The 25520-nt window shown below is 39.1% G+C and overlaps 1 protein-coding gene across 7 annotated transcripts in view; it reads left to right on the forward strand.

Moving 5' to 3' along the window:
* CTNND2 (catenin delta 2) overlaps nucleotides 1-25520 on the forward strand; it is a 630944-nt gene that overhangs the window by 519035 nt on the left and 86389 nt on the right. For all 7 annotated transcript variants that reach the window (XM_071736667.1, XM_071736669.1, XM_071736668.1 and 4 more), the window contains 2 exons: nucleotides 18813-18930; nucleotides 22660-22845. In XM_071736667.1, the coding sequence (XP_071592768.1) occupies nucleotides 18813-18930; nucleotides 22660-22845 (304 nt within the window). The remainder of the gene's footprint in view (nucleotides 1-18812; nucleotides 18931-22659; nucleotides 22846-25520) is intronic.

Here is a 25520-nt window from a genome sequence, read left to right on the forward strand (position 1 = left end):
AGGAAGTCACCCAAGTTTCAACTTGGAAGGGTCAAGTTGGTCCTTATGCTTTACCTGGAAGATAAGTGCAACACTGGAACATAGAGGTGATGGGAAGTCAATCCTTTCTTGCCTTCAAGGCTCTATAACAAAACCCCTGACCTCGTCTTGTGTTGGTGATAGTCTTTCCCCAGGCAGCAGGCTCTACTTGGGTGACTTCCTACACATTCCTGCCAGACAGAATTTCTGAGATTCTGTGACTCTATACAGATTCAAGACAAGGCCCTGAAAAATGAGAAATACAGAACATCCAAGCTCTGAAACAAAATCTGAAAGAGAACAAATTTTCCTTACCCCTTTTCCCTGTCATGGAGTACTTGCTAAGAAGAGGTGAACAGGCAAACACAAAACAACCCCTTTTGCAGTGTAAATGATTCACACCAAGTAAGTCCATCCTGTGCAGTGGATGAGAAATGAGTGGGGTGAGTCCTGTGGGGGTGAAGAAGCAGATCATCATTATTCTGCAGATGGTGGTTGAATTACAGTTGCAGAGGCAAACTTAATTCGGGTAATGCTTAAGTTTTTGTGCTTAGCTTTCTAATCGTACTGTTCCGTAAAGTATTTCATAATTTATCATGATGAACTGATTAGCAATGGCAAGTATAATTACTTTCAAATGTCAGACAAATAGCTGGAGAAAGATTTGTATTTGAAATATATTTATTTTAATTAGAATAGGGTAAGCTAATGAGTTTTCATTTGGTTTCTCTTAATTTTTGTTAGGACTGATTTTAAATCAGAATAGTTTATGAAGTAAATAAAATTCTGTGAATTAGGAAGTACTATTTTGATGGGATTTTAAATTGAAGTGTGTGGTTACAACATTGGACATATGTAACAAGATGTTTATTTAAGTAGACTGTTTTCTACACACTGCAGAATTACATAATCACCATGACTTGAAACACTAAGCAGACAGTTTGAACACAAGGTATTAAGCTGGTATTTAATTCTTTAAGTGAGAATTCCTTTCAGACAGACGGTAGAGGGAGATCTGCTTCTTGTTCTTTGCATAAATATTGCGTAAATGCGGCAGGATCACTCAAAAAAACTTAATGAAACTGACTGTGAAATGACTGAAAATGCTCCAGAAATTAATTCTGAAATGTACTGTTGGTGTATTATTAGCATTGTGAAACACAGCAAACGAATCTGCTACTTGAATTCGATGGCAAAACTGCCTACTCCTTGGCACTAAGTGCCCAGCCAGGGAGGGGGTCCTGTTGCCAAGCCCTCGGGGTAAAACCCCCTCCCCAATGGCTGAGGATCAGGAGCAGACTGCCCATCAGACAGGATGCTCTTCTCTTTGGGAGGGTGAGCAGCATGAGGCACTCTTTGTGGAAGGACATTTTCAGCTTGTTTGCATGGCAGCCCATTGCCTTGACTGAATGAACTTCTATTCATCCCATAAGTAATGCTTATTTTTCTTTCAATTAAAATGTCAATTAAATTTTATTCTTCGCTAGCTGTCACAGAGTGGAAGTGAAAGTACAGTGTGACAATGGAAAAGAGAGAAGTTGCCTTTTAAAAAATAAATAAATAAATAAATAAATAAAAGAACCAGATCAGAAAGACATTGATGAAGCAATTTTTTCTGGAAGAAAAAGACTGTGGAATATTGTCAGTAACAACCTCTTTTTGAAATGCAAGTTTATAATGAAAAGAGCACAGACTATCTCAAAATTGCAGTAACAAGCTGCTGTTCCTGATTTTTGACATCAAGATGAAATTGCAGTCAGAAGAAAGTATTGACCTTTACATGCATAGTGTCAGAAGTAGCATTTGCAAGTATCTAAAATCAATTAAATCTCCCCAAAATTTGGATTTAACTTCAAAATGCTTTGGAAAATATCAACATTACATTTTTTGAAGAAATAGAGATAGTGGAGGCCTGGTGGATTTTTCATTAATTAACCTTCCCTACTAATAAAACTTCAGAAGATTTAGATGTTTGGGTTTTTTTTCATTGATAATCTCTGTATTTTTCTGGAGTTCTCTGAACTTGTATACTGAAATGTTTACAGAACTATTTGCTATTTATTTCAGAGTGGATTCATCATTGGGCTAAATTTAAAAAAAACAGTTGCACTTGGTCTTTGAAGTAGTTTCAGAGTTTATGCTTGTTATTGCTGTTCTTTCTTGGTTTTAATAGTAGCAAACAACTTCTCTGGCATCACAGGTTTCTTTGGCTGTCATACTTCCTTCACTCAACAGGGTAGATCTCTAAAGGAAGTTCACAGCCTGACAGGCTGCCTGCATCTTCTGGAGTAGGTTGTAGTGCCACTCTTCAAGTTGAGTTTGGGTTAGAAATGTCTAAATTGAAGACCTAAGTGGTCTACAGCACTTTTATATGGAAAATGGTGAAGGGGGGATACTGAATGTTGTGAAATAATTACTCTGAGAGGCTACAGCAAATAGTGAATGCAACTGATGATGCCTTCTGAATTATAAATGTTAAATAGGTCAGTGTAATTAGGCATCTTCTGAGAAAAGTTTTTGTTGAAATTCCTACATACATTCAGGTGGGTTTGGCTGCAGTTGTCACAGCAGTACTGCTGGATGGCAGAGGCAGTAAATGGAGCAGCCCAGCACAGCCACAAAAGGTGTAGATAAACACTGAAGTTTGTGTTTTTCATCTGCCAGGATGTTGCTTTCTGTGGAGAGTCTCAGAGAGCAGATGATGTTCATGACATCAGTCATGCATGGTTTAATGCCGTGGATCTGAGGGCACCATTTAGGTAACAGGATTAGGCAAGACTGCAGATATGGTTGGTGAGAAGTAAGCTTAAGGATTAAATTGAAGATGGGTACGGGTTACTTCTGCTTATTGTGGCTGGACTAAACCTGTGTTGTAACCAAGAGTTTTGTCTTTGGGATTCATCCCGGCAGCAGAATGCAATGAAGTGCAGAACAGTTGTTTCCCAGAAGTTCTCCCTGTGAATTTAGTCAGGGTAGACCATGTGTCCCCAGAGAAAGTTAGTGCAGAATAAATACTGCATATGCAATTCAAATAACTTTGCTGTAAGCTTCCTCAAGCAGAGGATTTTGTACAGTGCCTGCACATTCCTGGTGTGTTTGGTGCACCTGTTATTGCCAGTGAGTGCTTCTGAATTGCAGGTATGTATCCATACAGCTCTTCCCCTCATCTACTGGTATGGTTTCATATAGCTTAGAAGTTTGTTCCCAGAGCTGTGCTCAGAGGACACTTACCTGCTGCTGGCACTCAAAGATTCAGGGAGAGGTGCTTGTACTCAGGAAAGCCAAAGTCATGGTCTGATCCTGATGACAGTAGGGAAGAGAGGCTGGGCCTCAGCTGAGGCCCCTCCTGTACCTGTAACACAGGGCAGGGGAGGGCATAGGGCCCTCATTAGCACGACATCCCATAGAACATAATCCAGAGGATGGATAGAAAAATACGGGACTGTTGTGACCTTTCTGTCTATGTATGTGAAAAATTACATAAACAGCTGATTTTTAAGATGTTTAAACGAACGTACTTTGGTTTATTGAGGAGCTAAGATTCAGAGAATCTCAGATAGAGACCATATGCTTAGCACTTGCAGAGGCCACTGAATTTCAGCCTAGTCCAGTTAAGTGTGTAGCTCTTAGGGCATTCAGAGTAAGAGACCTTTAACCAAGATCACTGCTCAGCTTTCAGTGGCTTCAGGATTGAGAAGAGAAGGAATATGAAGACCAGTCTAGCAGATGTGAGAGAGTCAGCTCCCTAATGAATTGTGTAAGGCTGCAGGGGAGCAGGGCTGCTCCCCAGGGTCAGGGAACTGGGAGCCGACGATGGCTGCGACATGGATGGGCAGTGCCCTCACCACCAGGCTCAGCCAGGGGAGCAGAGTTGTGGGGACAGCAACTGGTCCTGTTGGTACTCCAGGCAGCATCAGGCAACAGCAGGGGATCAAGCCAGGCCCAAGGCTGATGCAGGAAATCCAAAGAATCTGAAACAGGGCTGGGGATCAGCATTGCTGGGACAAGGACAGGGCTCTGAAATTGGCTCTGATGGAGCCCTGGGCCGCAGGCACTGGTACATAATGAGTAGGTGGCAGGTGAGTAGGTGAGTATGTAAAAAATGAGGTAAATCAAATAATATAGAACTGGTAGGAATGTCTTTAATCATAATTAATAAATTGCAGGGTAATTCTGCCTTTCTCAGTGCAGTGTCTGTAAATGAATCATTTTGTGCTAAAGAGACAGGTGTTTTATCAATTACGATCACGTGAGCCTCCTGTATCCCTCCTCCTCTGGGCAGGAAGATAATTCAAGCACAAAGAACTGGAACATTGCGATACTTGATTCATGCAGTTATCATCTTGATGGAGTGTCATTTTACCAGAGCCACCTGTTCAGGCAGGGAAAAAAAAAATCCACTAGTATTTGGTATTAGCATATTTGTTCCAGCAGGATTTGGCAATGGAAATGAGCTCTGATCTGGAGAATAAGTGTTGAGCTTCCTAAAGTTGCAGTAAATATTTTGCACTCTTTTATACCTAATATAGGAAATTTTACTGTAATTCTGGGCATTGTGTTTGCACTGTGCTGGAGGAAGCTATGTTGTTGAGTAACTGACAATTAACTGAGCATAGTAAAATAATAATTACAAAATTAGAATGAGTGTTTATTCATAAAAGAACAGACACCTTTATAAGCTGTAATTATCTTTTTGCTAATTTGGTCTCTGACTGGCACGCAAAGCATACAAAGGATAAAACTCTTCCCAGGAGTAACATCACTATAGTCAAAGCAGTGTGTTAGTGGTGAGGTTTGTGCACTGGATGTGTTGTAAAAGCAGGTCACATGAGAGTAAGTCTGATGGTCCTGAATATCTGTCACTCAGAAAGTACTTATCTGTCAAATAAATAATAATCACAACCGCATAAATCCCTTATTGTAGGAATAATTATTAAGAAATTGGGGCTGAAGGTTGCCACAGCATTGGTAGCTCTCAGCTTTGGTGGTTCAGTTTCTATAATTTCCCCCACTCCCATTCTTTTTTTCGTTATGGGCTTTTAGAACACAAATACATTTGGGGCCCTGTGGCCCAAAGAATATATAGTAAAGCCCCTATGTAAGGTGAATCTTGATGGACATAGAATGCATAAAAGTGATAATGAGTGAAGAATACAACAGTTCTGCATGAGCCTTTACTCAGTCACATACATTAAGTTTTTGCAAAGTTCATTTTTTGAGGAGGAAGTGTTGGAGGGTGTTTGCCTTTTTTTTTTCACTACATACAAGTGTTTTATCTCAATTTTTAAGAATAATAGGGATGAAGCAAATACAGTGGTATTCTACATGTATACATTTGCAGATGGGAGGGTAAAATATCTGAGGGCAAGCATAACAGTAATGGTACCTTTCAAGGCAAAGCAAGTGACAAAAGTGCAGGACAGCGTGCTCTTCATGCTGTTCACAAGCATCTCGAGGCACCAGTGGGAAGTTTGTATGTAGTGTTTAGTTTAACAGGAATAAGTGAATTGACTCAAAAAGTATGTGTTCAAATGGAAGGGGGGGAATGAACTTTTTTGTCAACAAGTAATCTCTGCCCTCTGAGCGATTACTGTGAGGTTTAATAGCCAGGCACTGAGGCAGGGCAGTGTAGAGCTTTGTAAGAGGTTTGTTTCGGCTGCCGAGCAAGGTTGTCAGACACCATCCCTGGGGTATAAATCATAGGGGTAGAGGGCATTGACAATAGTGCCAGCAGCAGACTTTTTTTCATCGTTTTATATGGCATGAACTACATGGGGATAAGTAGGGTTGTGGTAGAGTGATTCCCTTCTTTTTTTACAGGTTATTTCCAGCAGCAGTGGTGCACATTGACTCATTAGGCTGAAGGGCGTGCTGGAGGGTCAGTTCTTTCATCATCTCTCAGTGTGCACATAAAGCCATTTGGAGATATGATGAAGTGACAGAATCTGAGTTAGTATACAGACCCTGGCAATTTGAGGGTAACTGTCACAAAAACAGGGCATAAACATACATATTTATTTCTTATGCTGAAGGCACATTTAGACAAAGTGTAAGAATTAATATTTTTAAAGCCTTACGTTATTTACATTTTTTTTACAATTAGGCAGTTTATGATAATGAGGTTTTTTTACGGATACTTAGCTTAAAAAGATCAAAACACTGTGAGATGTTATTAGAGGGTAGCAGCATAGATACCTTGATGTTTTTAATGGAGTTAAGGTATAAAAATAAGAAAGTTGAGAGAAGAAATTGTTCTAGAAATACTAAAATGCAATTTCACAGGAGCAGTATCACAATAATGAATTATGTGTGTAGAAAGAAATAACATAAGCAAATAATAAATTATTTTTGAGGTGCCTGACTGTAAATTGCGAAGGAAGTGCTGGTAATATAGAGCATGTAGATAATGATAGTAAAACAAAAGTTACTAGGAAGTAGGAGAAATGGCATTTAAGGCAGCTTTTATAAGCAGTTTTAGTTTGGTGGAGGAGAAAGCCTCCTCTCCAGTTTGGAGAGGGCCTTCAGATGGAAAAATATCCATAGCAGTCAATTCAATTAGAGTATCAGTATACACACAGTTGAAAAGAATTTGACTTCTGCTTTTGTATGCTATCCTGTAATTTAATCTGGTTTGTTCAGAGTAGTGTTTCTTACTTTCTAATACTCTAATGAGTGTTCTGCATTGTAAGTTCTTATCCTCTGTATTAAAATTTCTAAGTAGCTGATCAGAAAGAGGTGAACCTAATACTCTAATGAGCTGATTGGTGTTGTAATTAATTGTGCTCATCTGATTAGTCAACAACCAAGCTAATTTACCATCCTTTCTTATCAAGGCTCTGTGCTGATAAAGTTTTTTCAAGACTGTAAAATAGATGCAGGAAGGCACTTGAAAATCAGATGTGGCAGGGATATTACTCAGTCAGGTAGGAAAATTGTCTTACTTAAGCAATTCACAATCCTATTTGTCCATTCCTACAGGCTGATAGGATTGCTCATGGCAAGTCATATTTTCTTCAGGAGCCTAATATTTAGTCATAGGATTTTCAGACTCATAATTCTGCTAAGTATACTATTTTCATTGCTTAATCTCTCTTTTTCACTTGATTCTAAAACCAAAGCAAAAGTACTGTATAACTTTGAAATATTTTCATTTATGAGACCTGAGAAGAAGCATGTTACTGATAGTACTTTTAAATGTTTCAAAGTCAAGGGTACATGCAAACGGAGTTGCTGAGCTTAAGTGTCTACCAAAGCATATGAGAGGACTATGCAAGATGTTGTAGTATCTGATGCAAAAATTTTTGGTTTGGTTTAGTGACAAAAGTGGTAATGTAGAAGTCAGCATAAAAATGGAAAAGAGAAAATTGAACATAAAAAATACAGTCTTATATAAAAAATGGAACACAGAATGCATTTGTAGTGTCATTATTTAATTTCATATTTGTACAACTAAAGTCACATCTGAATTGTCTTCTAGCCCAAGCAGAATACTAATCTAACACAGCAAGAAACCAAAGTGACAGTGTCATGAGATCCTGTCCCAAGATTTAAACTAGTTTGCCCTCATACAGGTGCTATTCTGAGTTATATGTATTTAAAAAGTTCTATTTCAAGTGTCTACATATTAGGGAATGTTAATTGCCTGCTCAGTTGTCTGTAAAATCTCTAGGTTTATACCTGAATCACGGATTTGCCTTTTTGTGTTGTCTTGCAGTAGGAATATGAGACTTGAGGCACAGGGATTCTTATTTTACAAACTCGGTTTCTCTCAACTGGATTTGTTTGACTAAACCTTTACAAATTCCTTCATATATAAGGCCAGTAGGTCTACTTGGCATATGGACTTCATTCAATTTAGCAGTCTATTTATTGTGTATTTACATTGCCTGTTTTGTCTGGGAGACTGACTGATTCCTCAGTGTTTCAGCTGTATATATGAACAAAAAAGAAGATCCATGTAATAACATCAGCAAGATAGGCAACTGTAATTTACTCATTACAACATTTTTCTAAAAAGGACAATTAAGAGAAACTGTGGATGACAGTTGAGATTCACTGGAATCCAAGACAGTCAAATGAATGAGAAAGTTTAAATGCAGATATTAAACTTCAAATAGCTTTCATTTTTGCTTTTGTAGTGTAACACAATCATATTCTTTCAGGGAAGACTTATTAAGAGGATGGTGGAAACCTGATTCTAAATGCCTTATTAAAATGGAGCATTAAGATGACTCTATAGAGTATAAATTCTCAAGGCTTCTTGGATTCATAATTTCTTGACAGAGGGAAGAAAGGCTACACAAGCTAGTCCTGCAATAAAGCAAGATATTTAAAAAATAAACTTAAAAAAAATATATATATGTAACCCAAAGTTTGTGTTCCTGTCAGTTTTGGTGCTTGGGTTTTTGGGGTTTTTTTTTGTTTTGTTTTGTTTTTTGGGGTTTTGTTTGTTTGTTTGTTTGTTTTGGTTTGGTTTTGGTTTTTTTTTCTGATTCTGAAAACTATCCTTGATCCTTGGTAAACTTTTTCACAGATTTTCTGGTTTGGGAGTTTTGTTAAATGAGCAAACTGCTCCATTTGGAAAAGCATCATGCTTATTTTTAAATTTTTATTTGATGTGATGGTCTGGTCCTTTCCTATTACTCTAGAGACAACTGTATCTTCTGTAGTTAGGACATGCCTGCTAGCACTGAGCAATTTCAGGTAAAACCTGAAAGCAGGTCAGGATTGTGGTTTTGCCCAGTGTTGAATTTTGAAGTTGCACTTCTGTGCTAATCAACTCAGGGATTCAAAATATATCTGAGTGTACAGAAAAGAGGCTTGTGTGTATCCCTAAAAAGTACATGAGTTACTCTGGGAATAAGCCAAGGGGAAAGAACTGTCAAAACCAAGAGTTTTTGCTTCCATTTGTTAATACTAGCTGTTCTTAAGACAAACCAAGGTCAAATACATCAGAGGATGGCAAGAAATTTCACACATTATGTGAAGCTGGATGAATTCCTTTTCACAAGTTTCAAGTATGAAAGAAAAGCTTTTTTCCCCAGCTGTTGTGCATCTTAACATTTTGGTTGTAGAAGAGTTGATTTTTCTTTACAAAATTGAAAGTATATTGGCAAAAAAACATTCAAAGGATAAAGTGATCTCAGCACTGATAAATGCTGATAAATACAGTCAGAATAATATTTTTAAACATTTAAATTACTGTCTTATACAAATACTTTATTTTTTTATGCTTATTCTGAACTCTTAAAACATTTTCCCGCTTCTTTTGAGTTTCTCATATGAATGCAGTTGTAATGCCAAGTTTTTTCCTGAGAACATAGCCTACAAAAAATAAAAAATGAAATACTTTCCTTCTTATGGAAGTACATTTTGCTGGAACAGCTCATGCCAGACAGAAACTTTCCCACAGTGCTAAGGAGGACAGACACAGACTTGATCTTTTAGTGGAGGAAAAAAAAGTAGACATAGAAATTATGAACAAATAACCTGAGTTTTCCTACGTCAGAAACTGCTCGAACAGTTAATGTAGAGTAAGGCAATTAAGAACATCAAAACAGGCCAATTTGGAAGCATTTGAAGAAAATAATCTGATAAATAATAGATAGAATGAGGTTAATTGAAAACCATTTATGTCTGATCAGTGGTTTTGTTCTGAATAAGATAACAAGCTGAGCAAGAAAATTAAAAAACAGGGGAGACTACAATACTCAAGCATCTGACTCAGTATTTTTGAGTTTTCAGTGACCAGTGACTAGGGAAAAAGAAATTAGACCAGTAATACTTGCTGAGAGTGTTCCCACCAGCCACATAGGTGTTTCTTTGGATGCTGGCGTGGGGAGGGTGCTGCCTGTATTTAACAGCCCCAGTGGCATCCGTCTCCACAAATTTGTCCTGTTGCTCTTGGGTCCATACAAACATTAAAAGCTAGAGTGCCCTCTGGCAAGAAGTTCTGTAGGACAGAAGTGCTCAGGCTAATGCTGAACAGTTCGTTCAGGTGCAAGGAACAACGTGGCTGTAGCAGTGTTTGTGCTGAGCTGGTCAGCCATATGGAGAAGCAATCCATGAGAAGCTGGTGAGACCCAGTAGTGGTAGATTTGTAACTCTTTTAGCTCCCATGCCTTCTCTGGCTTATCTACTGTGCTTTGCAGATGCACCTCTGTTTCTTCCAGTACTAGCAGCTAGGGGACCAAAAACTCCTCTGGACTGTCCACATCATTTTTTTTCTTCCATACACAACTGTGTTTATTACTGTACCGAATAATACAATTTAACAAAAGTTATGGAGTGCATGTCTTTCAGACCACCATCTGATGATACCAGATTGCTTAAAGTAAGAGTCTTTACACTGTGGTTATGACAGTCAGGTAACACTGAACAGGTTGGACACTGCCGTTAGAGCTTTGAATTATGGCCTCCTAAGATCTGTGAAGTGCTGCTGGCTGAGAAGAGTGTGTGTTGAAACAAACGTAATGTTTGAATTATACTTCATACCTCTCATTTAAATTCATACAGCATTGTGCTTTTCAGTGGAAAAGGCAGCCACCGAAAGGCTTAGGATTTGCCAGTTCATTGTTCTTCATCAGATAAGGAGAAAAAAGAAAAAAATTGACTGGAAATAGAAATCCCCTTTTCTTCATTCCTATGCTTGCTGCAGTCTCTGAGAATGAGTGAGCAGCTCTGTGATTCTTGGTGCAGGCTGAGGCCACCAGACCACACCACACCATGCTTGTGTGCAGTAGGTCTTTAACAGAAATAGAGGTCTTTTGTTGTCTACAAAAATCTGATTGAACCCTGGGGAAAAAAAACGAGTTCTCCAAATGGAGAAAAATCTCGTCACATCGATGTCTTTAAACCTTCCCATTATGATCTTCAGAGTCTGCACCACATCAGCTTCTTCCCAAGGGTAAGAAGTGGCACAATATTTCAGCTCTTACCAATGAAACAAATGCTGACCTCCTGCAAGTGGTGCATTAAATGTGGGTATATGCATAAAGAGATGAACATTAATGAGTGCAGTAGTTTTCATGGAGCCAAATACTACGTGTCAGAAATGAAGTATCAGCTCAGAAATTTGCTGCAGGTAGGATTCTTCTTCTTGTGTCCTAGTTTAAAATGCTTCTGAAATTCACGCTATATAATTCTGTGCACTGTATATAAATAGAAGTGTGACTTCAAATGAAAGCATATAGTAAATGTGTGGGGGGAAGGGAGTTAGATATAGTTTTTGTTTCATTCAGATTAGGCTGTGGTCCATTATACCATGAACATTTACCAAAAATATTTTGTGCCATAGCATTTTGTTTACTTTGTTATAGGAAGACTATTTCTTTTAAGATCATAGAATAATTTGGGTTGGGAGGGACCTCTAAATGTCATATTGTCCAATACCCCCTGCAGTAAGCAGGGACACCCTCAACTAAACCACCTTGAATATCTCCAGAGATGATACCTCAACCACCTCCCTGGGCAACCTGTTCCATTTTTCCACTATCCTCACAATGAAGAGGTTTTTCCTGACATGCAGTCCGAATCTATTCTTCTCTGATTTAAAACCATTGCCCCTTATCCTATCACTACAGGCCCTTGCAGGCAGTCCCTCTCCAGCCTTCCTGCAGGTCCCCTGTAGATACTGGAAGGTCACTACTAGGTGTCCCTGGAGCCTTCTCTTCCCCCGGCTGAACAATCCCAGCTCCCTCAGCCTGTCTTCATAAGAGAGTTGTTCCAGCCCCTGGTCATTTTAGTGGCCCTCCTTTGGACCACCTGCATAAGGTCCATGTCCTTCCTGTACTGAGGCCTCCAGAGCTGAATGCAATACCGCATATAAGGTCTTACCAGAGCAAAGTGGCAGAATCACCTCTCTTGATCTGCTGGCCATGCTTCTTTTGATGCTTAGCAGGATGTGATAGGCTCTCCGGGCTGCAAGTGTGCAGTGTTGGCTCATGTCCAGATTTTCATCCACCAGCACCCCCAAGTTCTTCTCTGCAGGGCTTCTTTCTAAAACATCATCCCCCAGCCTGTGCTGATAGTATGGATTGTTCTGACCCAGGTACAGGACCCTGCACTTGGTCTTGTTCAGTCTCATGAGGTTCACCTGGGCCCACCTCTCCGCTTTGTCCAGGTCCTTCTGGATGACATCCCATGCCTCTGGGTTATCGACAGCACCACTTAGCTTAGTGTCATCTGCAAACTTGTTGATGGATCACTTGATCCTGCTGTCTATATCATTGATAAAAATATTAAACAGTACAGGTCCCAGTATGGAACCCTGAAGGACACCACTTGTCACTGGTCTCCATGTGGACTTTGAGCTGTTGACCACTATCCAGCCAATTCCTTATCCACTGAACAGACCACCTATCAAATCCATGTTTCTCCAACTTGGTGAGTTGAATATCACAGGGGACCCTTTTAAAGGCCTTGTAGAATTCCAGATGGATACATCCACTGCTTTTCCCTTATAGACTGATGTAGTCACTCCATTCTAGAAAGCATTTATGGCAATTCATGTCCTTTTTCCACCACAAATCAAAACATATCAAAATAGCCAAAAATTATGTGGAAAGTCAAGCACTTCAGAGATCACACAGAGTGGTCACTAAAAACAGTGCATTTAGCCTAAGGATTGGAGATGCAGAAGCACAGCAGTAAAAGCTACTTGTTGAGTGCTTGACTTGGTGGGCTAATTGCGCTGATATTTTGAAAACGAAAGGTATGGCTGAATAATCAAAGCAAAATCACATTGTCACAGCAACTGATAGAAAGGTTAATAACCAAGACTGTGTATCCACATGATACTGTCAGAAGTTTGACTAATTGCAAAGTATTTTCTTGAAGTGAAATTAATACCTAAAAGATAAATATCTGGGGGCAAATTCCTTGTTGGTATAAATCGGTTGTGCTTCTTTAATTACACTTGAGTTGCCCTCATTAATAGGAGATAATTTGCCCATAAAACATGTTTTTCTTAATCCTCACTCAGAATTCATAGATTATTACTACTCTGAAGACCAGTTTACAGATAGAGAAGGCTATAACTGCTACTAAGAATATTTAGCAAGAAGAAATCTTGGTAATCTTGCTACTACTGCATTGAACTGCCATTCAGATCAGGCAGTATTGCGGGAAAGATCTGTGGCAGTGACTGAAAAAATCAATTTTCATTTATTATTACTTCCTAACAATAAGCTGATTTTGTAGGCACTAAAAGCCTTATGCTTAGAAACTTGTAATAATTATGACCATCTTGTGTTTTCTTATTTTTCTATAACTTCCTTGTTTAAATTTGTATGTTGTCAGAGAAATAGCTACTCTTACCAGCTAGTTTAGTTTTCAGCAGAAAAGGATCATTTTTAAAAGTCTTAGTGTGCAAATAATGATAAAAAATTCAAATTTGTCTAAAAGTTACAGTAGTAACTACTACAGTTAATCTAGTTACTGTATGTCCAAAGGCTGCACTGAATACTTGCAGATAAGAAAATGTGACTCAAGGTCTGCTCAATTATTAAAAGCCCTTAAAATTCTGTTTGTCAAGGGACTGCTGATGCCTGTGAGCACAGTTGCTGGATATGTGCATGGTGCTGGTTGTCTTTTTTTGGTGTCAGTGTTACTGCAGCAAATGGGTATAGAAACATCTGTAAAGACACAGAAAAGTAATAGCTTCTGCATGATTATCCAGTACATTGTAGAGCAACTCAGAGAATCATCACCAGTCACTGCATCCTGCAGTGGAACTAGGGATGCCAGCTTGCCACTGAGATGTGGCTCTGCCCCTGGTCAAGAATGCTTACTCAGACAAATAAAAATTGGCAGCATGTAAAGTAGCATGTGTAGAGAAGGCCATTATCAGGAATTCTTAAATTTTTTTAAGTGAATCATGTTTTAAAGATGACTATTCAGTGTGTCAGATACAACTCATTTACTCAGTGTTTTCCTATGGTCTTTTCCCTTGTTAACCGTGCTGAGGGAGACATAAACATAATTCCTACAAAAGTAAAGGAGGTTTTAGAATTCTTGGATTGTACAAACCTTTCCCCTTTTCAATGAAAACTCTCTTTCTGATGGCTATAATAGCAAGTAGAGGAATGAAAAAAAAATTCAGGCAGTTATAATTAGTCTCTCTCTCTCTCACAGAACTTTTTAAAATAAAGCTCTATTTTGGACACATCTAAAGTTTTATACCTAAGATTTTTGTACCTAACTTCTGAGGTCCACCTGGTTTAGGATATTCTTCCCATAAGTCTCTCCTTTCTTATGTCAATCCAAAGTAAAAATGCTACATGTACTATGTATTAAACATGCTTCCTCTTCTAATCATGGGGCCTTATGGATGATAGATCTGGATTTCATCTTGGCTAAATAGGGATAATTTGGTCTCAAGACTGCAGTGAGATCTGCAGTCTGTAGACCTGTAGCTGGTGCAGGAAAGGTCAAAGTCCTTGATGCTGCCTGACCATGCTCAAGGAGGGCAGGTGCTTCTGTAGGTAATTTAATTATATCTTTGAGATTTGTAGAACTGCTGCTGGGAGAAGTGTCAACAGCTTGCTAAATCTTCCCAGATCCAGAGGGGATGTGTTTTAGCGCTCTGGCTTTTGAGATGATCTTCCATAGAACTCCATATCCCTTCCCTGGATAAGGAGGTGGATTTAGCTACCCTATAGTCATAAGAATATTGCTCAAAGCTTCCCACAGTTTGTCGGAGCATATGGAAAATTACTCTGAGAATTAGAAAGAAATTACTTGCTCCCACCCATCTTCCCCCACATCAGATCCCGTCAGTTATATTAAATTATACTGAATAAATGAAGTGCCAAGATTGATAGGAATCAGGTATGTGGTGCACAGCTCACTCCTTTATACTGCCCACTTCCTTATCCATGGAGCATTGGATTGATACCCCCTATGTATGTTTGGAGGGTCATGCCCTCTGTTAGTTATCAGGGGATGACTTGATAGCTTGTAATCAAAATTGAAAAATTGGATATTGTAGTTAGCTTTCCATTTCTAGATTATTAGCAAAATCAGTTTGGCTTTTTTCTAACAAATGAGACTTTGATGAGCCATAGGTCTGAACTCCTGTTCTGGCTATCTTCTTCTTGGTGTTCCTCACCTGCAAAGAGGGTGTTTACATTAGCTGGTTTTTGGAGGTCTGAGGGGGACTTTCTGGCTAAGCTGAGAGTTATTCTTCAGCACTCTATATTCTTGGTATGCCTATGGAACTGAATTCCATTTGAAATCAATTTTACTGTTTTATGGAATTCTAAAGGACTCCTTGTCATGTTTGATTCAGAATGCCAGTCTGGGCTTTACATATACCTGGTGAAAAAAACTTCCTTGAAGTACAAAAATTTAGCAGGCCATCAAGATATTGCTGGGCTACCTTCACAATAGAAAAGTAGGGGTTTTTCCCTGAAAACCTATGCTTTGTGTTTCTACATCTTTTTAAAAATCCAGAAAACGTGGTTTGGCCTGTTTGGAAACTAACACTGGAGAAATGTGTGCTTAGTTAATGGTACATTTTGCCAATAGTAGATGCTGCAAATGCTGTAATGTAATGTTTACACAAATGAAAAATCATGTCTTAACTCTCTGTCACTCTGATGGCTACAGCATGTTTAACAAGAAAATTAAGATAGCAGCATGCTTCCTATGACAGCTCAAGTAATCTGGAACTTGCTTCTCTTCTACAGAACTACATAACCTGAACATGGTGATACTAGAGACCTTCTGTGAAAGATGTTAATTAGCAATGATTCTTTCAATAGAGGTGAAATGGGAATAGTTAGATAATGGGATGTTTTTAAATAATCAAATTATTATTTGTGAAAATGTTCATGCACGGTTTGGATTTGTCTTGCTTTTTAAGACATTTCCCATGTAAATAAATACACCACACTGGGGAGGGCTGTAGTAACTATGAGTCAGTGCAGAAATTAGAGAGAGACTTCTAAAAGAAAAGGAAAAGCAGTCATGGGAATTCAGTATATCCACCTCTTGATTACAGAAGCATCTGGAGCATAATGGGAAAGGATGATAAACAGAAGAGCTGAACTCAACAGCTCTTTCACACAGGGCAAAGAAATACATTGTCTGTGCAAGATGTGCCCCTGGTGTGTCTATATTACTTTGTATTAAGGCTTCATATTCTTTGTTTCCCTGCAAATGCATGAGGCAGACAGCTCACAGCTCAGGGACTATGAGGTTGTCTGCATTGCTGTAATAGTGAGGAAGGGGTTTCTGGTGAACTTGGAGAGGAGCTGAGTGGGTGCCAGTCTCAGCAGGCTCTGGAGGGTCAAGGTGAAATGCACTGGGCCATTCTAGAGAAAAGGAGAAACCACCTCCATGAAACATCAGGGAGAATGTTTCTGTGTTTGTACCAGTGCTTCAGTCTGTGTTTTGAAAGCTTGCACTCAGTATATGTAACTTCAGAAAATGAAGAAGGCTAAATACATTATGTTAGTACAGACTGTTACATCTAATCCTCTTTAAAAGGATTCGGTAATATTTCAGCTATTTTTTTTTTTTTTTTTTTTTTTTTAGTAGTGGTGCGAGGGAGAGTGGTGTGCTGAGAACACTTCCTAAGCATCCTTCTGTTATAATTTGTGCACTTTTTCTTTTAGGGTTGGCTACAACTCTCTATCTTCCAATGGAGGTGGGGGAGTAGAATTTCAGATAGAAGCCTGATAATTATTTTATGATAATCCCCCTTGTACTCATGCTGCCTCCCAGTACACTTTTCAGATCCATGGTTCTGTTTTTCCTAGGTGTACTTCCCTTTAGGAATTTAAGGTGGAGCACTTGCTTTTAATAAGGGGACAGTCTACTCATAGTACACTTTAGGTAGAGTCCCTAGCCTGGAAGTATAGGGCATGGGCGTTTTGTTTGGGAAACCATGGTCTATAATTTTGCCTTCTGATTTCTGTCACCCAAAGGGAAGTCACAAAGTTTCCATCATGTCACAGGGAGACCCAATGGAGGACTCTTTTCCACTTGATGGTCTCCAGACCCAAATTCCTGGTTGAGAGAAGAAGAGGGTTTCCTCGTGAACTGGAGGAAGACCCCTCATCTGCTGCTTTTGTAGCAGCAGAGAGGGGAAGAGGTACAGAGTTGAGAGACCAGATGAAGAACAAGTCAACACAACTGTGCATAATGGCACAAAACAAAATGTTACAAGGGGCACATTTCTGGTGTGTAATGTGGGATGAACTGGGGAGTTTCAAGGAGAGTGGAAGACATGAATTTGTGTGCTAAAGGTAAAGGAATTCATTCCAGTGTTCCTGAACTTTATGTTTTTGTCAGGCTGCCTGCATAGGTGAAGTGAACAGGGTTGAATTAATTGGGGCAACTTGTGTGTGAGACAGCAGAACTAATTAGGACAGTATAGGGATGCAAGTATAATTGGGAAATCATGTGTGTTCAGGGAGCAGGATCAATTAGGAACTTGCATTTGAGAAGCTGGGAGGATTGTTGTAAGATTATTTGATCAGGGAAACTGGTGCTTTGGGGAGATGGGATGCTTTTTTTTTTTTTTAAGATGATAGGGAAGCAGAATAGGATGAAGTAGGTAGAGCAAAGAAAGAATCGAAAGGAAACCTATACTTCAGTCCTCTCACTTTACTCCATCTAAAATACATTCTCCTTTCCAGGATTCTCATCATTTTTCCATCTTTTATTCAAAGGCATAAGAGAAGGAAAGTGCCTTGTCTTCTTCCCAAATCAAAGAGCCAATGGTCTCCCTTCTGTTTCCATACGTTGGCATTAAGTATTTAGGGCTTGCATGGTCTTGTCTGTTCTTCTGCTGTATAAACTGTAGTAGTGGGGAGAGAGGAGCCACAGCTGAGCCATCTCAGCAGAGGGTTGTCTTCTACTAAGGTGTACCACTGTGTGAAAAGTTTTCCCTTACTACCGAGGTTGCTAATTCACCCATTTCCAAATCAAAACTGCTGCTCAAATGTGAAAGCAGTTTTTCTCAGGTAGGCTTGATGTTTGCAAGTATAGACTCTCTTTACATATGCTCATTCATACGTATTTGTTTCTCTGAATATCAATATTTTGAGCTTTATGACACATGATATTATCCAGTAAAATTTGTTTTAATTGTGTTTTTATAAATGTGTTCATAAGGCCCTCTGGCCCTGTTTGAGGAGCAGAATAACTATAACAAGCTGAGATTTTAAATTTTGCAATGTAAAACAACTTGTGAGCAAGTACATAAAGAGAAGATTGAGGCATTAATGTTCTTTCAGAAAGAGAGAAAAGGAAATACTCATGTAAAATGAGAAGCAAGCAATATCAGGTGTTTTATATTATGCTTTGATAGTATTTTTCTCTCAGGTTAAGAGCACTAACTACTGGGCTCTTCAAATCCGAGGAGAATTCTTTGAAAAAACCTCTAGACTTTTCAAAGCTTGATTTATATGTAAATATGCACATTTAAAAAATGCCATCTCACATACATAAAACCTACTTTAAAAAATAAAAATAGTAAAGACAAACGATCAGCCCTTTGCCAATTTTTAGTAAACCATGAGTCTCCCAGCTCAGGTAGGTGCATGCTCCTTGACCTCTCAACCCCTTCTTGTGGAGAATCTGAAGTCTTCCATTTGTTCCCTTCTGCACTACATTTTTCTCAGCTCATTCACAGCTGTCTTCACTGATCAAAGCTCTGAACTGATGAAAGGAGGAAGAAAAACCCAAACAAGTGGTTTTATCTGTTTGTTAATTGTGAGGGTGTTTCAGGAGGAGAGGTGGGCATGGGAGGTGTGGAGGTGGTGACCCTTTCTGTTGCCTTGCAGGAATGTCAGCTCTGCTGGAGAGGAGGCCCGCAGAAGGATGAGGGAGTGTGATGGCCTGACGGATGCATTGCTGTACGTGATCCAGTCTGCTCTGGGGAGCAGTGAAATTGATAGTAAGGTTTGTCATCTTTGTCTTTTCAGGAGCAAGAAATCCAGGTACTCAGGGTACATCAGGACTATAAAGTGTCATTTTTTTAAAAAGAATGCACTGTGAGGGATGCCTTAGAGAAGCATAATTTAGCTCCTTTTTTTTCTTTCCTTTCTGTTGAGCTGTGTGTTTTTGTGTGCTTGCTGAGTGCTGGATTTGTGTCTGCCTGCATAATGTGCACAGGTAAGCATGTCATCCTCTCACTTGAGTTATTAAAGGAGAAAATAAAATACTGGCTTAAGAAGAGCAAATATGTCATACACCGGGTAAACTTCCTTACAGTACTCTGCCAGGTTTAGATTAAGATTGATTTTTAGTAGTCAGTATGAGACAAAGCCAGTAACAGTGTGTTAGGCATACAAGAAAAAAAAAATAAAAAAAGAAAAGGAAATTAATAGGCAGGCTTGCAGTACTACCAAGATCATTTGTTCTTGAAAGAAGATCGATGAATGGTTTCAATAGCAACTTTTTAAAGATGTATTTTTATGTCAGCTTTACTTCTCTGAAGTGGTAGGATATAAACAGGCTTCTCCAAAGGTGAAAGGCACTACCTAATTAAAAAGACTTCAAGCATTTCCAGAGTAAAGATTAGGAACAAATGGAAGTATTCCAGAGAAGAAGAAAAAGCCCAGTTTCAAAAGTCTGTTGCTTTTGGATGATAAATTGCTTTATGTTGATAAATTAATTGTTGCTGCTCTAAGGCAGCCTTGGTCCATTTGCAAACTGCTAAGAATCAAGGGAGAGAAGCCATTTACACAGCAAAATTTTAAAACCCACTGGGGTTTTTTTGATCCTTCACAGATCACTGTGGGTGTGTGGATTAGAGAGAGATAATGCCCAGAACTTTCTGAAGCAAATAGTTGACACTTGTGTATGAATTAAGGGGAAGGAGAGAGGAATTATGAGATGTTTATAGCATATGGTGCTGGGCTAGGGGCATGATTTTGCTTTTTAAAAGAAAAAAAAAAACAAAGCCAACAAACAAACGACCCCAAAACCCCCACAACCCATTAGTATATAATAAAAGTTTAGCAGAGTGACAGTCAGAGGAAGTCCACCCACAAGGTAGGCACCAGGCAACAGGGTTCAGAGCAAACCTGCAGCCAGCTACCTCCTGCAGCACAGTCCCGAAATGCGAGGGTGTTTTTAGCTTCATTACCTTCCGAAGAGCTGAACTGGGGACCGTTTCAAAGCTCCCTGATTCAGCTTGCTTGACAGAAAGAAGTTAGAGGGTTCTCACTGGAGCAGAGTGGGAGGTGGACGAGGAATTCAGCTTATGCCCCATCTCACAGCTCAGCTGCTGCTTTTTCAGAGGTTTCCTTGTATGTGACCCAACTGGTATCAAGATTGTTTTACTGTTAAAAAAGCTAAATAATGAGGACAGTAAGCTCCCTGTTTTGTCTCATGTTGTTAATATAGACTGTTCTAATTGTCATTGGTAGCTTGTGTTCCTTAAAGAAACTGCAGGCTAAGTCATATATGGAGAAAAAAAATACAGAAATAAAAAATAGAGAAAAAATATTTTGTCTGCCTTAGTAGTTTTATCCTCCTGTCTAACAGGATTATTGCAGTTGGGCAGCTAAATACAAAACACCATATTGTAGCTCCTTGCTAGCTCTTTATACCAAAACAGAATATAATTTTAATTAAATTATTTAACTGGCTGTAAATCACTTTTTAATCTAGTTTCAAAAATAGTGCTGTTATTAAAAAATACGAGCTTTATTTCAAAGTTAATAAATGTTGTTTTCCAAATGCCACAACAACTGGCCTATTAGATAACTGTGGTACTTTTAGAGGATAAAAGCTGAAAAACTGGTCCCTGCTCTTTCATGCTTTGAAAGAGGATGGGGGACTTGCATAGGGATGGAGAGTTGTTGCTAAAGACATTCCTAATTTTGGTGAGGTTAAGAGTGCTTAAAACTTACCTAGTGAATCACAGAATAGTCGAGGTCTGAAAAGACCTCTGATGTCACCAAGTCAAACCATCAACCCAGAAAAAACCCACTGTGCCCACTGGAGCATGTCCTGACGTGCTGCATCTACACAGTCTTTTAATTTCTCCAGGGATGGTGACTCCTCCACCTCCCTGAGCAAAGTTAGTGCTCATAATTTTAATTTGATCTAATTAAGTATAAAGACTACATATTTTCATCCCCTAATGATGAGACTGAGAAATATCTATAGGAATGAGGAAAACAAGGACCCTTTAAAGTTGAAAGCTACAAGTTAAGAAGTAAAGGGTGTCCAAATGCATGACTAGAACCAACTTCCTCAGCCTGTAGAGTTCACTTTAGTGAAGAAGGTGTTGGTTGCACTTAAGCCCTGGAAATTTGCGAGTAAATACAATTCACATATGGAAATGTTAAAAGTGAAAAAGGCAGCAAACTTTAAAAAATACTGTCACTATGAAGTCTGCATAGCTTTCAGGGGTGAAAGAAACACTAAGAATGTTTTCTACTCAAATATTTCTGCATGTATTTACGCATTTGGCTGGATATTACTAGATATGTAATGTGAAATTTCACCTATGTTTAAAAATAAATAAACAGTTATTACTGTCTATATGAGTCTGAGTTCAGTATAATCTCTGAAACTTAATGTCATTGAAAAAAATGAGTGCCAAATGCATACCTGGCATAAGTTCATGCAGTGTATGAAAGTAAATGAATCCTCATCTGTTTGCCTCACTGGTGAATACGGCAGAGTAATACAGAGCTGAAATCCTCACAGTCATTCTGTTCTGGGTTAATGGAGCAGCAGAGCTGGGGTGTAGTGACTATCACTTTTCATCTCTGTGGAGTGTTAGGAACAGTTGAAATAAATATAGCTAGATATCAAATGGCTTTTTTTAACCATGCTTTCCCTGCCTCCAAAAAATGAAGCTCATATCCTGCTTATTATGGATAGTCAAACCAGAGTGAGCCAATTAAATGAGTGGGCTTTAACCAAGTCTAAACTGAACTCCTTTTAGACTTGCAGAAATTATGCTCAATTATCAGTGAATTTGTCTTATTGTGGATTCCAGCCAACAGCTTCTACAGAAGGCACAACCTTTTGGGGGGACAAATGGAGGAGAGAGAAAGGCTGTTCATAAGCTATCTGCTGCCTGGCAAGAAGCAGTAAAAGCAATAAGAATCTGAGATTTCTAGTCTTACTTTTGGGACTCGGGAACCATCATCTGTTGGTGCTAAATATACTTGTGGAATGGAATTAAAATCCCATTTTTTTGGCAATTTACAGAGAATTAATGCCAGGAAAAAACCCTTTCTGGCTTTAGGAAGACAAAAACCAAACTACCAAACCCACAACCTCTTGCAGTTTTCTGTCTGTAACATTTTTGGTTCAGAAGTGGGAATTTGCTGATATTCTGTGTGTGTTCAGGTTTTCTTGATTGCTTTTTTACATCAGCTTATGTTTAACATTGGGCTCCAGTGTGAAATTCAGAATGACAATGAAACAACTCACAGAAACGTATTTTCCACATTACTGGTATCTTTACATAAAAATTTCTAAATCTCTTAAGCTGTTGTTACCTAGGGAGCACTCAGAACTGAGCAGATAAGAATTGTGCTGGGAAAATGTGTGTGCAAAGATCAATGATACTTCTTTCGTTTTGTATACAGTGAGCAATGGAAGACTTTTAACATTTTCTGGTTTTGTTTTCTGGTTTGTTTGGTTTCTTGTCACACTTTTCAGACCGTTGAAAACTGTGTGTGCATTTTGAGGAACCTCTCATACAGGCTAGCTGCAGAAACATCTCAGGGACAGCAGATGGGAACAGATGAACTTGATGGATTACTCTGTGGTGATGCCAATGGAAAAGATGCAGAGAGTTCAGGGTGCTGGGGGAAGAAGAAGAAGAAAAAGAAATCACAAGATCAGGTATGAAAGTTACAGCTGTGTTGCCAGTAGGTGAAGTAATCATCATTTAAAATATAAATAATGAATGCACTGTATTTGAAATAAAGTGCATGGTAGATAATATACAAAATGGTTGGTTTTGTGAGTTAGCTGAGAGCCTAAAGCAGAGTATGGCTCTGGAGTAACAAAAGGAAGTATGTTTGCTTGCAGAAGTTGCACATGGCATGGTGGCACCTGGAAACTGTAGTCACAGGTACATTGTGAATGCCATAAATACTGCATGCAAACAACTCGGTCTATTAAATAATGCCATTTATAATGAAAAATGTAAGTCATAACATTCAGATGTAGTCTTCATATACTTTACACTGTACTTCAACACAGCTACATGTGTGTAGAGAAACCTTCATGCAAGCAGGCATCAGGTTTTTGTGTACTTTTTTGCTTACCCTTGTACTCTGCATCTTGAAAGAAAACTATACTGGAGTGAATGAAGCAAGGTGATTGAATGACTGAAAAAATGTGCATATTTTGATCTATTTAATGTAATAACCAAGCAAAGATTGAGAAATACAGTCTTGACAGTTTCCTCAAGTTATTGAAGTACTGCAGGTTTTTGTTTTAGTTGGGTTGATTGTAAAAGTGTATTTATCACCTTATTTTTCCATTAACAACTTAATACTCAGGTAGTGCTGACAATTGTATTGCAGGGAGAGCCATTGCTGAATCAGTACATACACTAAATAACAATGAGAATGACTACCAATTTAGGAACTTTTTCAAATCATCTGTGATGGCAGCAGGTGGTTCTCCATCTCTTTCTAGATTTACTCATCCTTAGCTATTTTTTTCTATTTCAGATTCCTCAAAGAAAATACTCATTTGAGAAAGCAATTAGGCACACGGGGTATTTGCATAAATTATGCAAACTAGTATTGAAAAGATTCCTGAGTTTATAGAGGCAAATTATGTTAATGTGGAAAAGGTGTATGACTATCAAGAGACTAAGATTTGGGTACTGAAAAATGCAGCACTCATGACTAGTAACATTTTAATTTCACCTGTTCTTCTTATCAAAAACTAAAATCATCTGATAACTTGAATTTATTATAGTCTTTTGTTGAGATTCCTGTGTTAGGCTACAGTGAGACAAAAAGTACCAAAGCAAACTAGTAATGCAGTTCCAATTCCTGTTTGAAAATAAACAGCTCCCATACACTAAATTTGCAGTTCTTGGAACTGCAGGAGAAAAAATAGCTTTTCTGGATATGAACAGGTCATACAGACATTCTCCTTTCTCTTTTGATGCTCTCTTTACCAACACATGGGTGCACACACACATTATAAAATCTTTTATAGTGTTCTAAGGAATTCTTTTTTAACTCTTCCTTTTATATTCATTCTGAGATTGCTGGATCTCAGGTTCATAGTTTCAACTACAGACTGTTTCATTGTTCCTGTCAGAGTCCTCTGTACCCCTACACCAATTGGACACATGCAAGTCTATAGGGGCAGATGGCATCCACCCAAGGGTACTGAGGGAGCTGGCAGAAGTGCTAACCAAGCCACTTTCCATCATTTACCAGCAGTCTTGGCTAACCTGGGAGGTCCCAGTTGACTGGAGGTTGTGACACTCATCTACAAGAAGGACTGAAAGGAGAATCTAGGAAGCTACAGGCCTGTAAGTCTTACCTGATTATAGGGCAGATCATCTTGAGTGCTGTGGCATGGCACATGGTGGATGACCAGGTGGTCAGTCCCAGTCAGCAGGAGTGATGAAAAGCAGGTGGATAAGGAAAAGGCTGTGGATGTTTCCCAACTGGACTTCAGTAATTCCTTCTCTTGGAGATACTGGCTGCTCCTGGCTTGGATGGGAGTATGCTTTGCTGAATAACTGGCTGGATGGCTGTTCCCAAAGAGTTTGTTGAATGAAGGCTGGTCACAAGTGTTGTTCACTGAGGCTCCATATTGGGGTCAGTTCTGTTTAGTATCTTTGTCAGTGATCTGGATGAGTGAATCAAGCACATTCTTAGTAAATTTGCAGATGACATCAAGGTAGTTTTTTCTGCTTTAGGGTAGGAAGGTGGTGCAGAGGGATCTAGACAGTCAAAATCAATGTCTCAAGGCTAATCATGTGAGTTTCAACAAGGCCAAGTGTCAGGTCCTGTACTTGGGTCACAACAACTCCATACACTCTTACAGGCTTGAGTAAGGCTTAAGTAGAGCTGCGCAAAGGAAAATGGCCTGGGGGTATTGGTCAACAGCCAGAAGAATATAAGCCAGCAGTGTGCTCAGGTGGCCAGGAAGGCCAACAGCATCCTGGCTTGTATCAGGAATAGTGTGGCCATTGGGAGAAGGGAATTGATCACATCCCTGTACTTGGCGTTGGTGAGACTGCACCTTGAGTACTGTGTGCAGTTCTGGGCTCCTTACTACAAGAAGGACACTGAGGTGCTGGAGTGTGTTCAAAGAAGCACAACAAAGCTGGTGAAGGGTCTAAAGAACAAGTCTGATGAGGGGTGACTGAGGAAGGCAGGGTTGTTCAGTCTGGAGAAAAGGAGGCTGGGGAGACCCTGTTGCTATCTAACCACTACCTGAAAGGAGGCTATACTGAGGTGCATGTCAATCTCTTCTACCAAGCAATAAGTAATAGAACAAGAGGAAATGGTCTCAAGTGGTGCTGGAGGAGAACTAGG

Source organism: Heliangelus exortis, chromosome 2 (assembly GCF_036169615.1).
Source record: "Heliangelus exortis chromosome 2, bHelExo1.hap1, whole genome shotgun sequence".
Lineage (NCBI taxonomy): Eukaryota > Metazoa > Chordata > Aves > Apodiformes > Trochilidae > Heliangelus > Heliangelus exortis.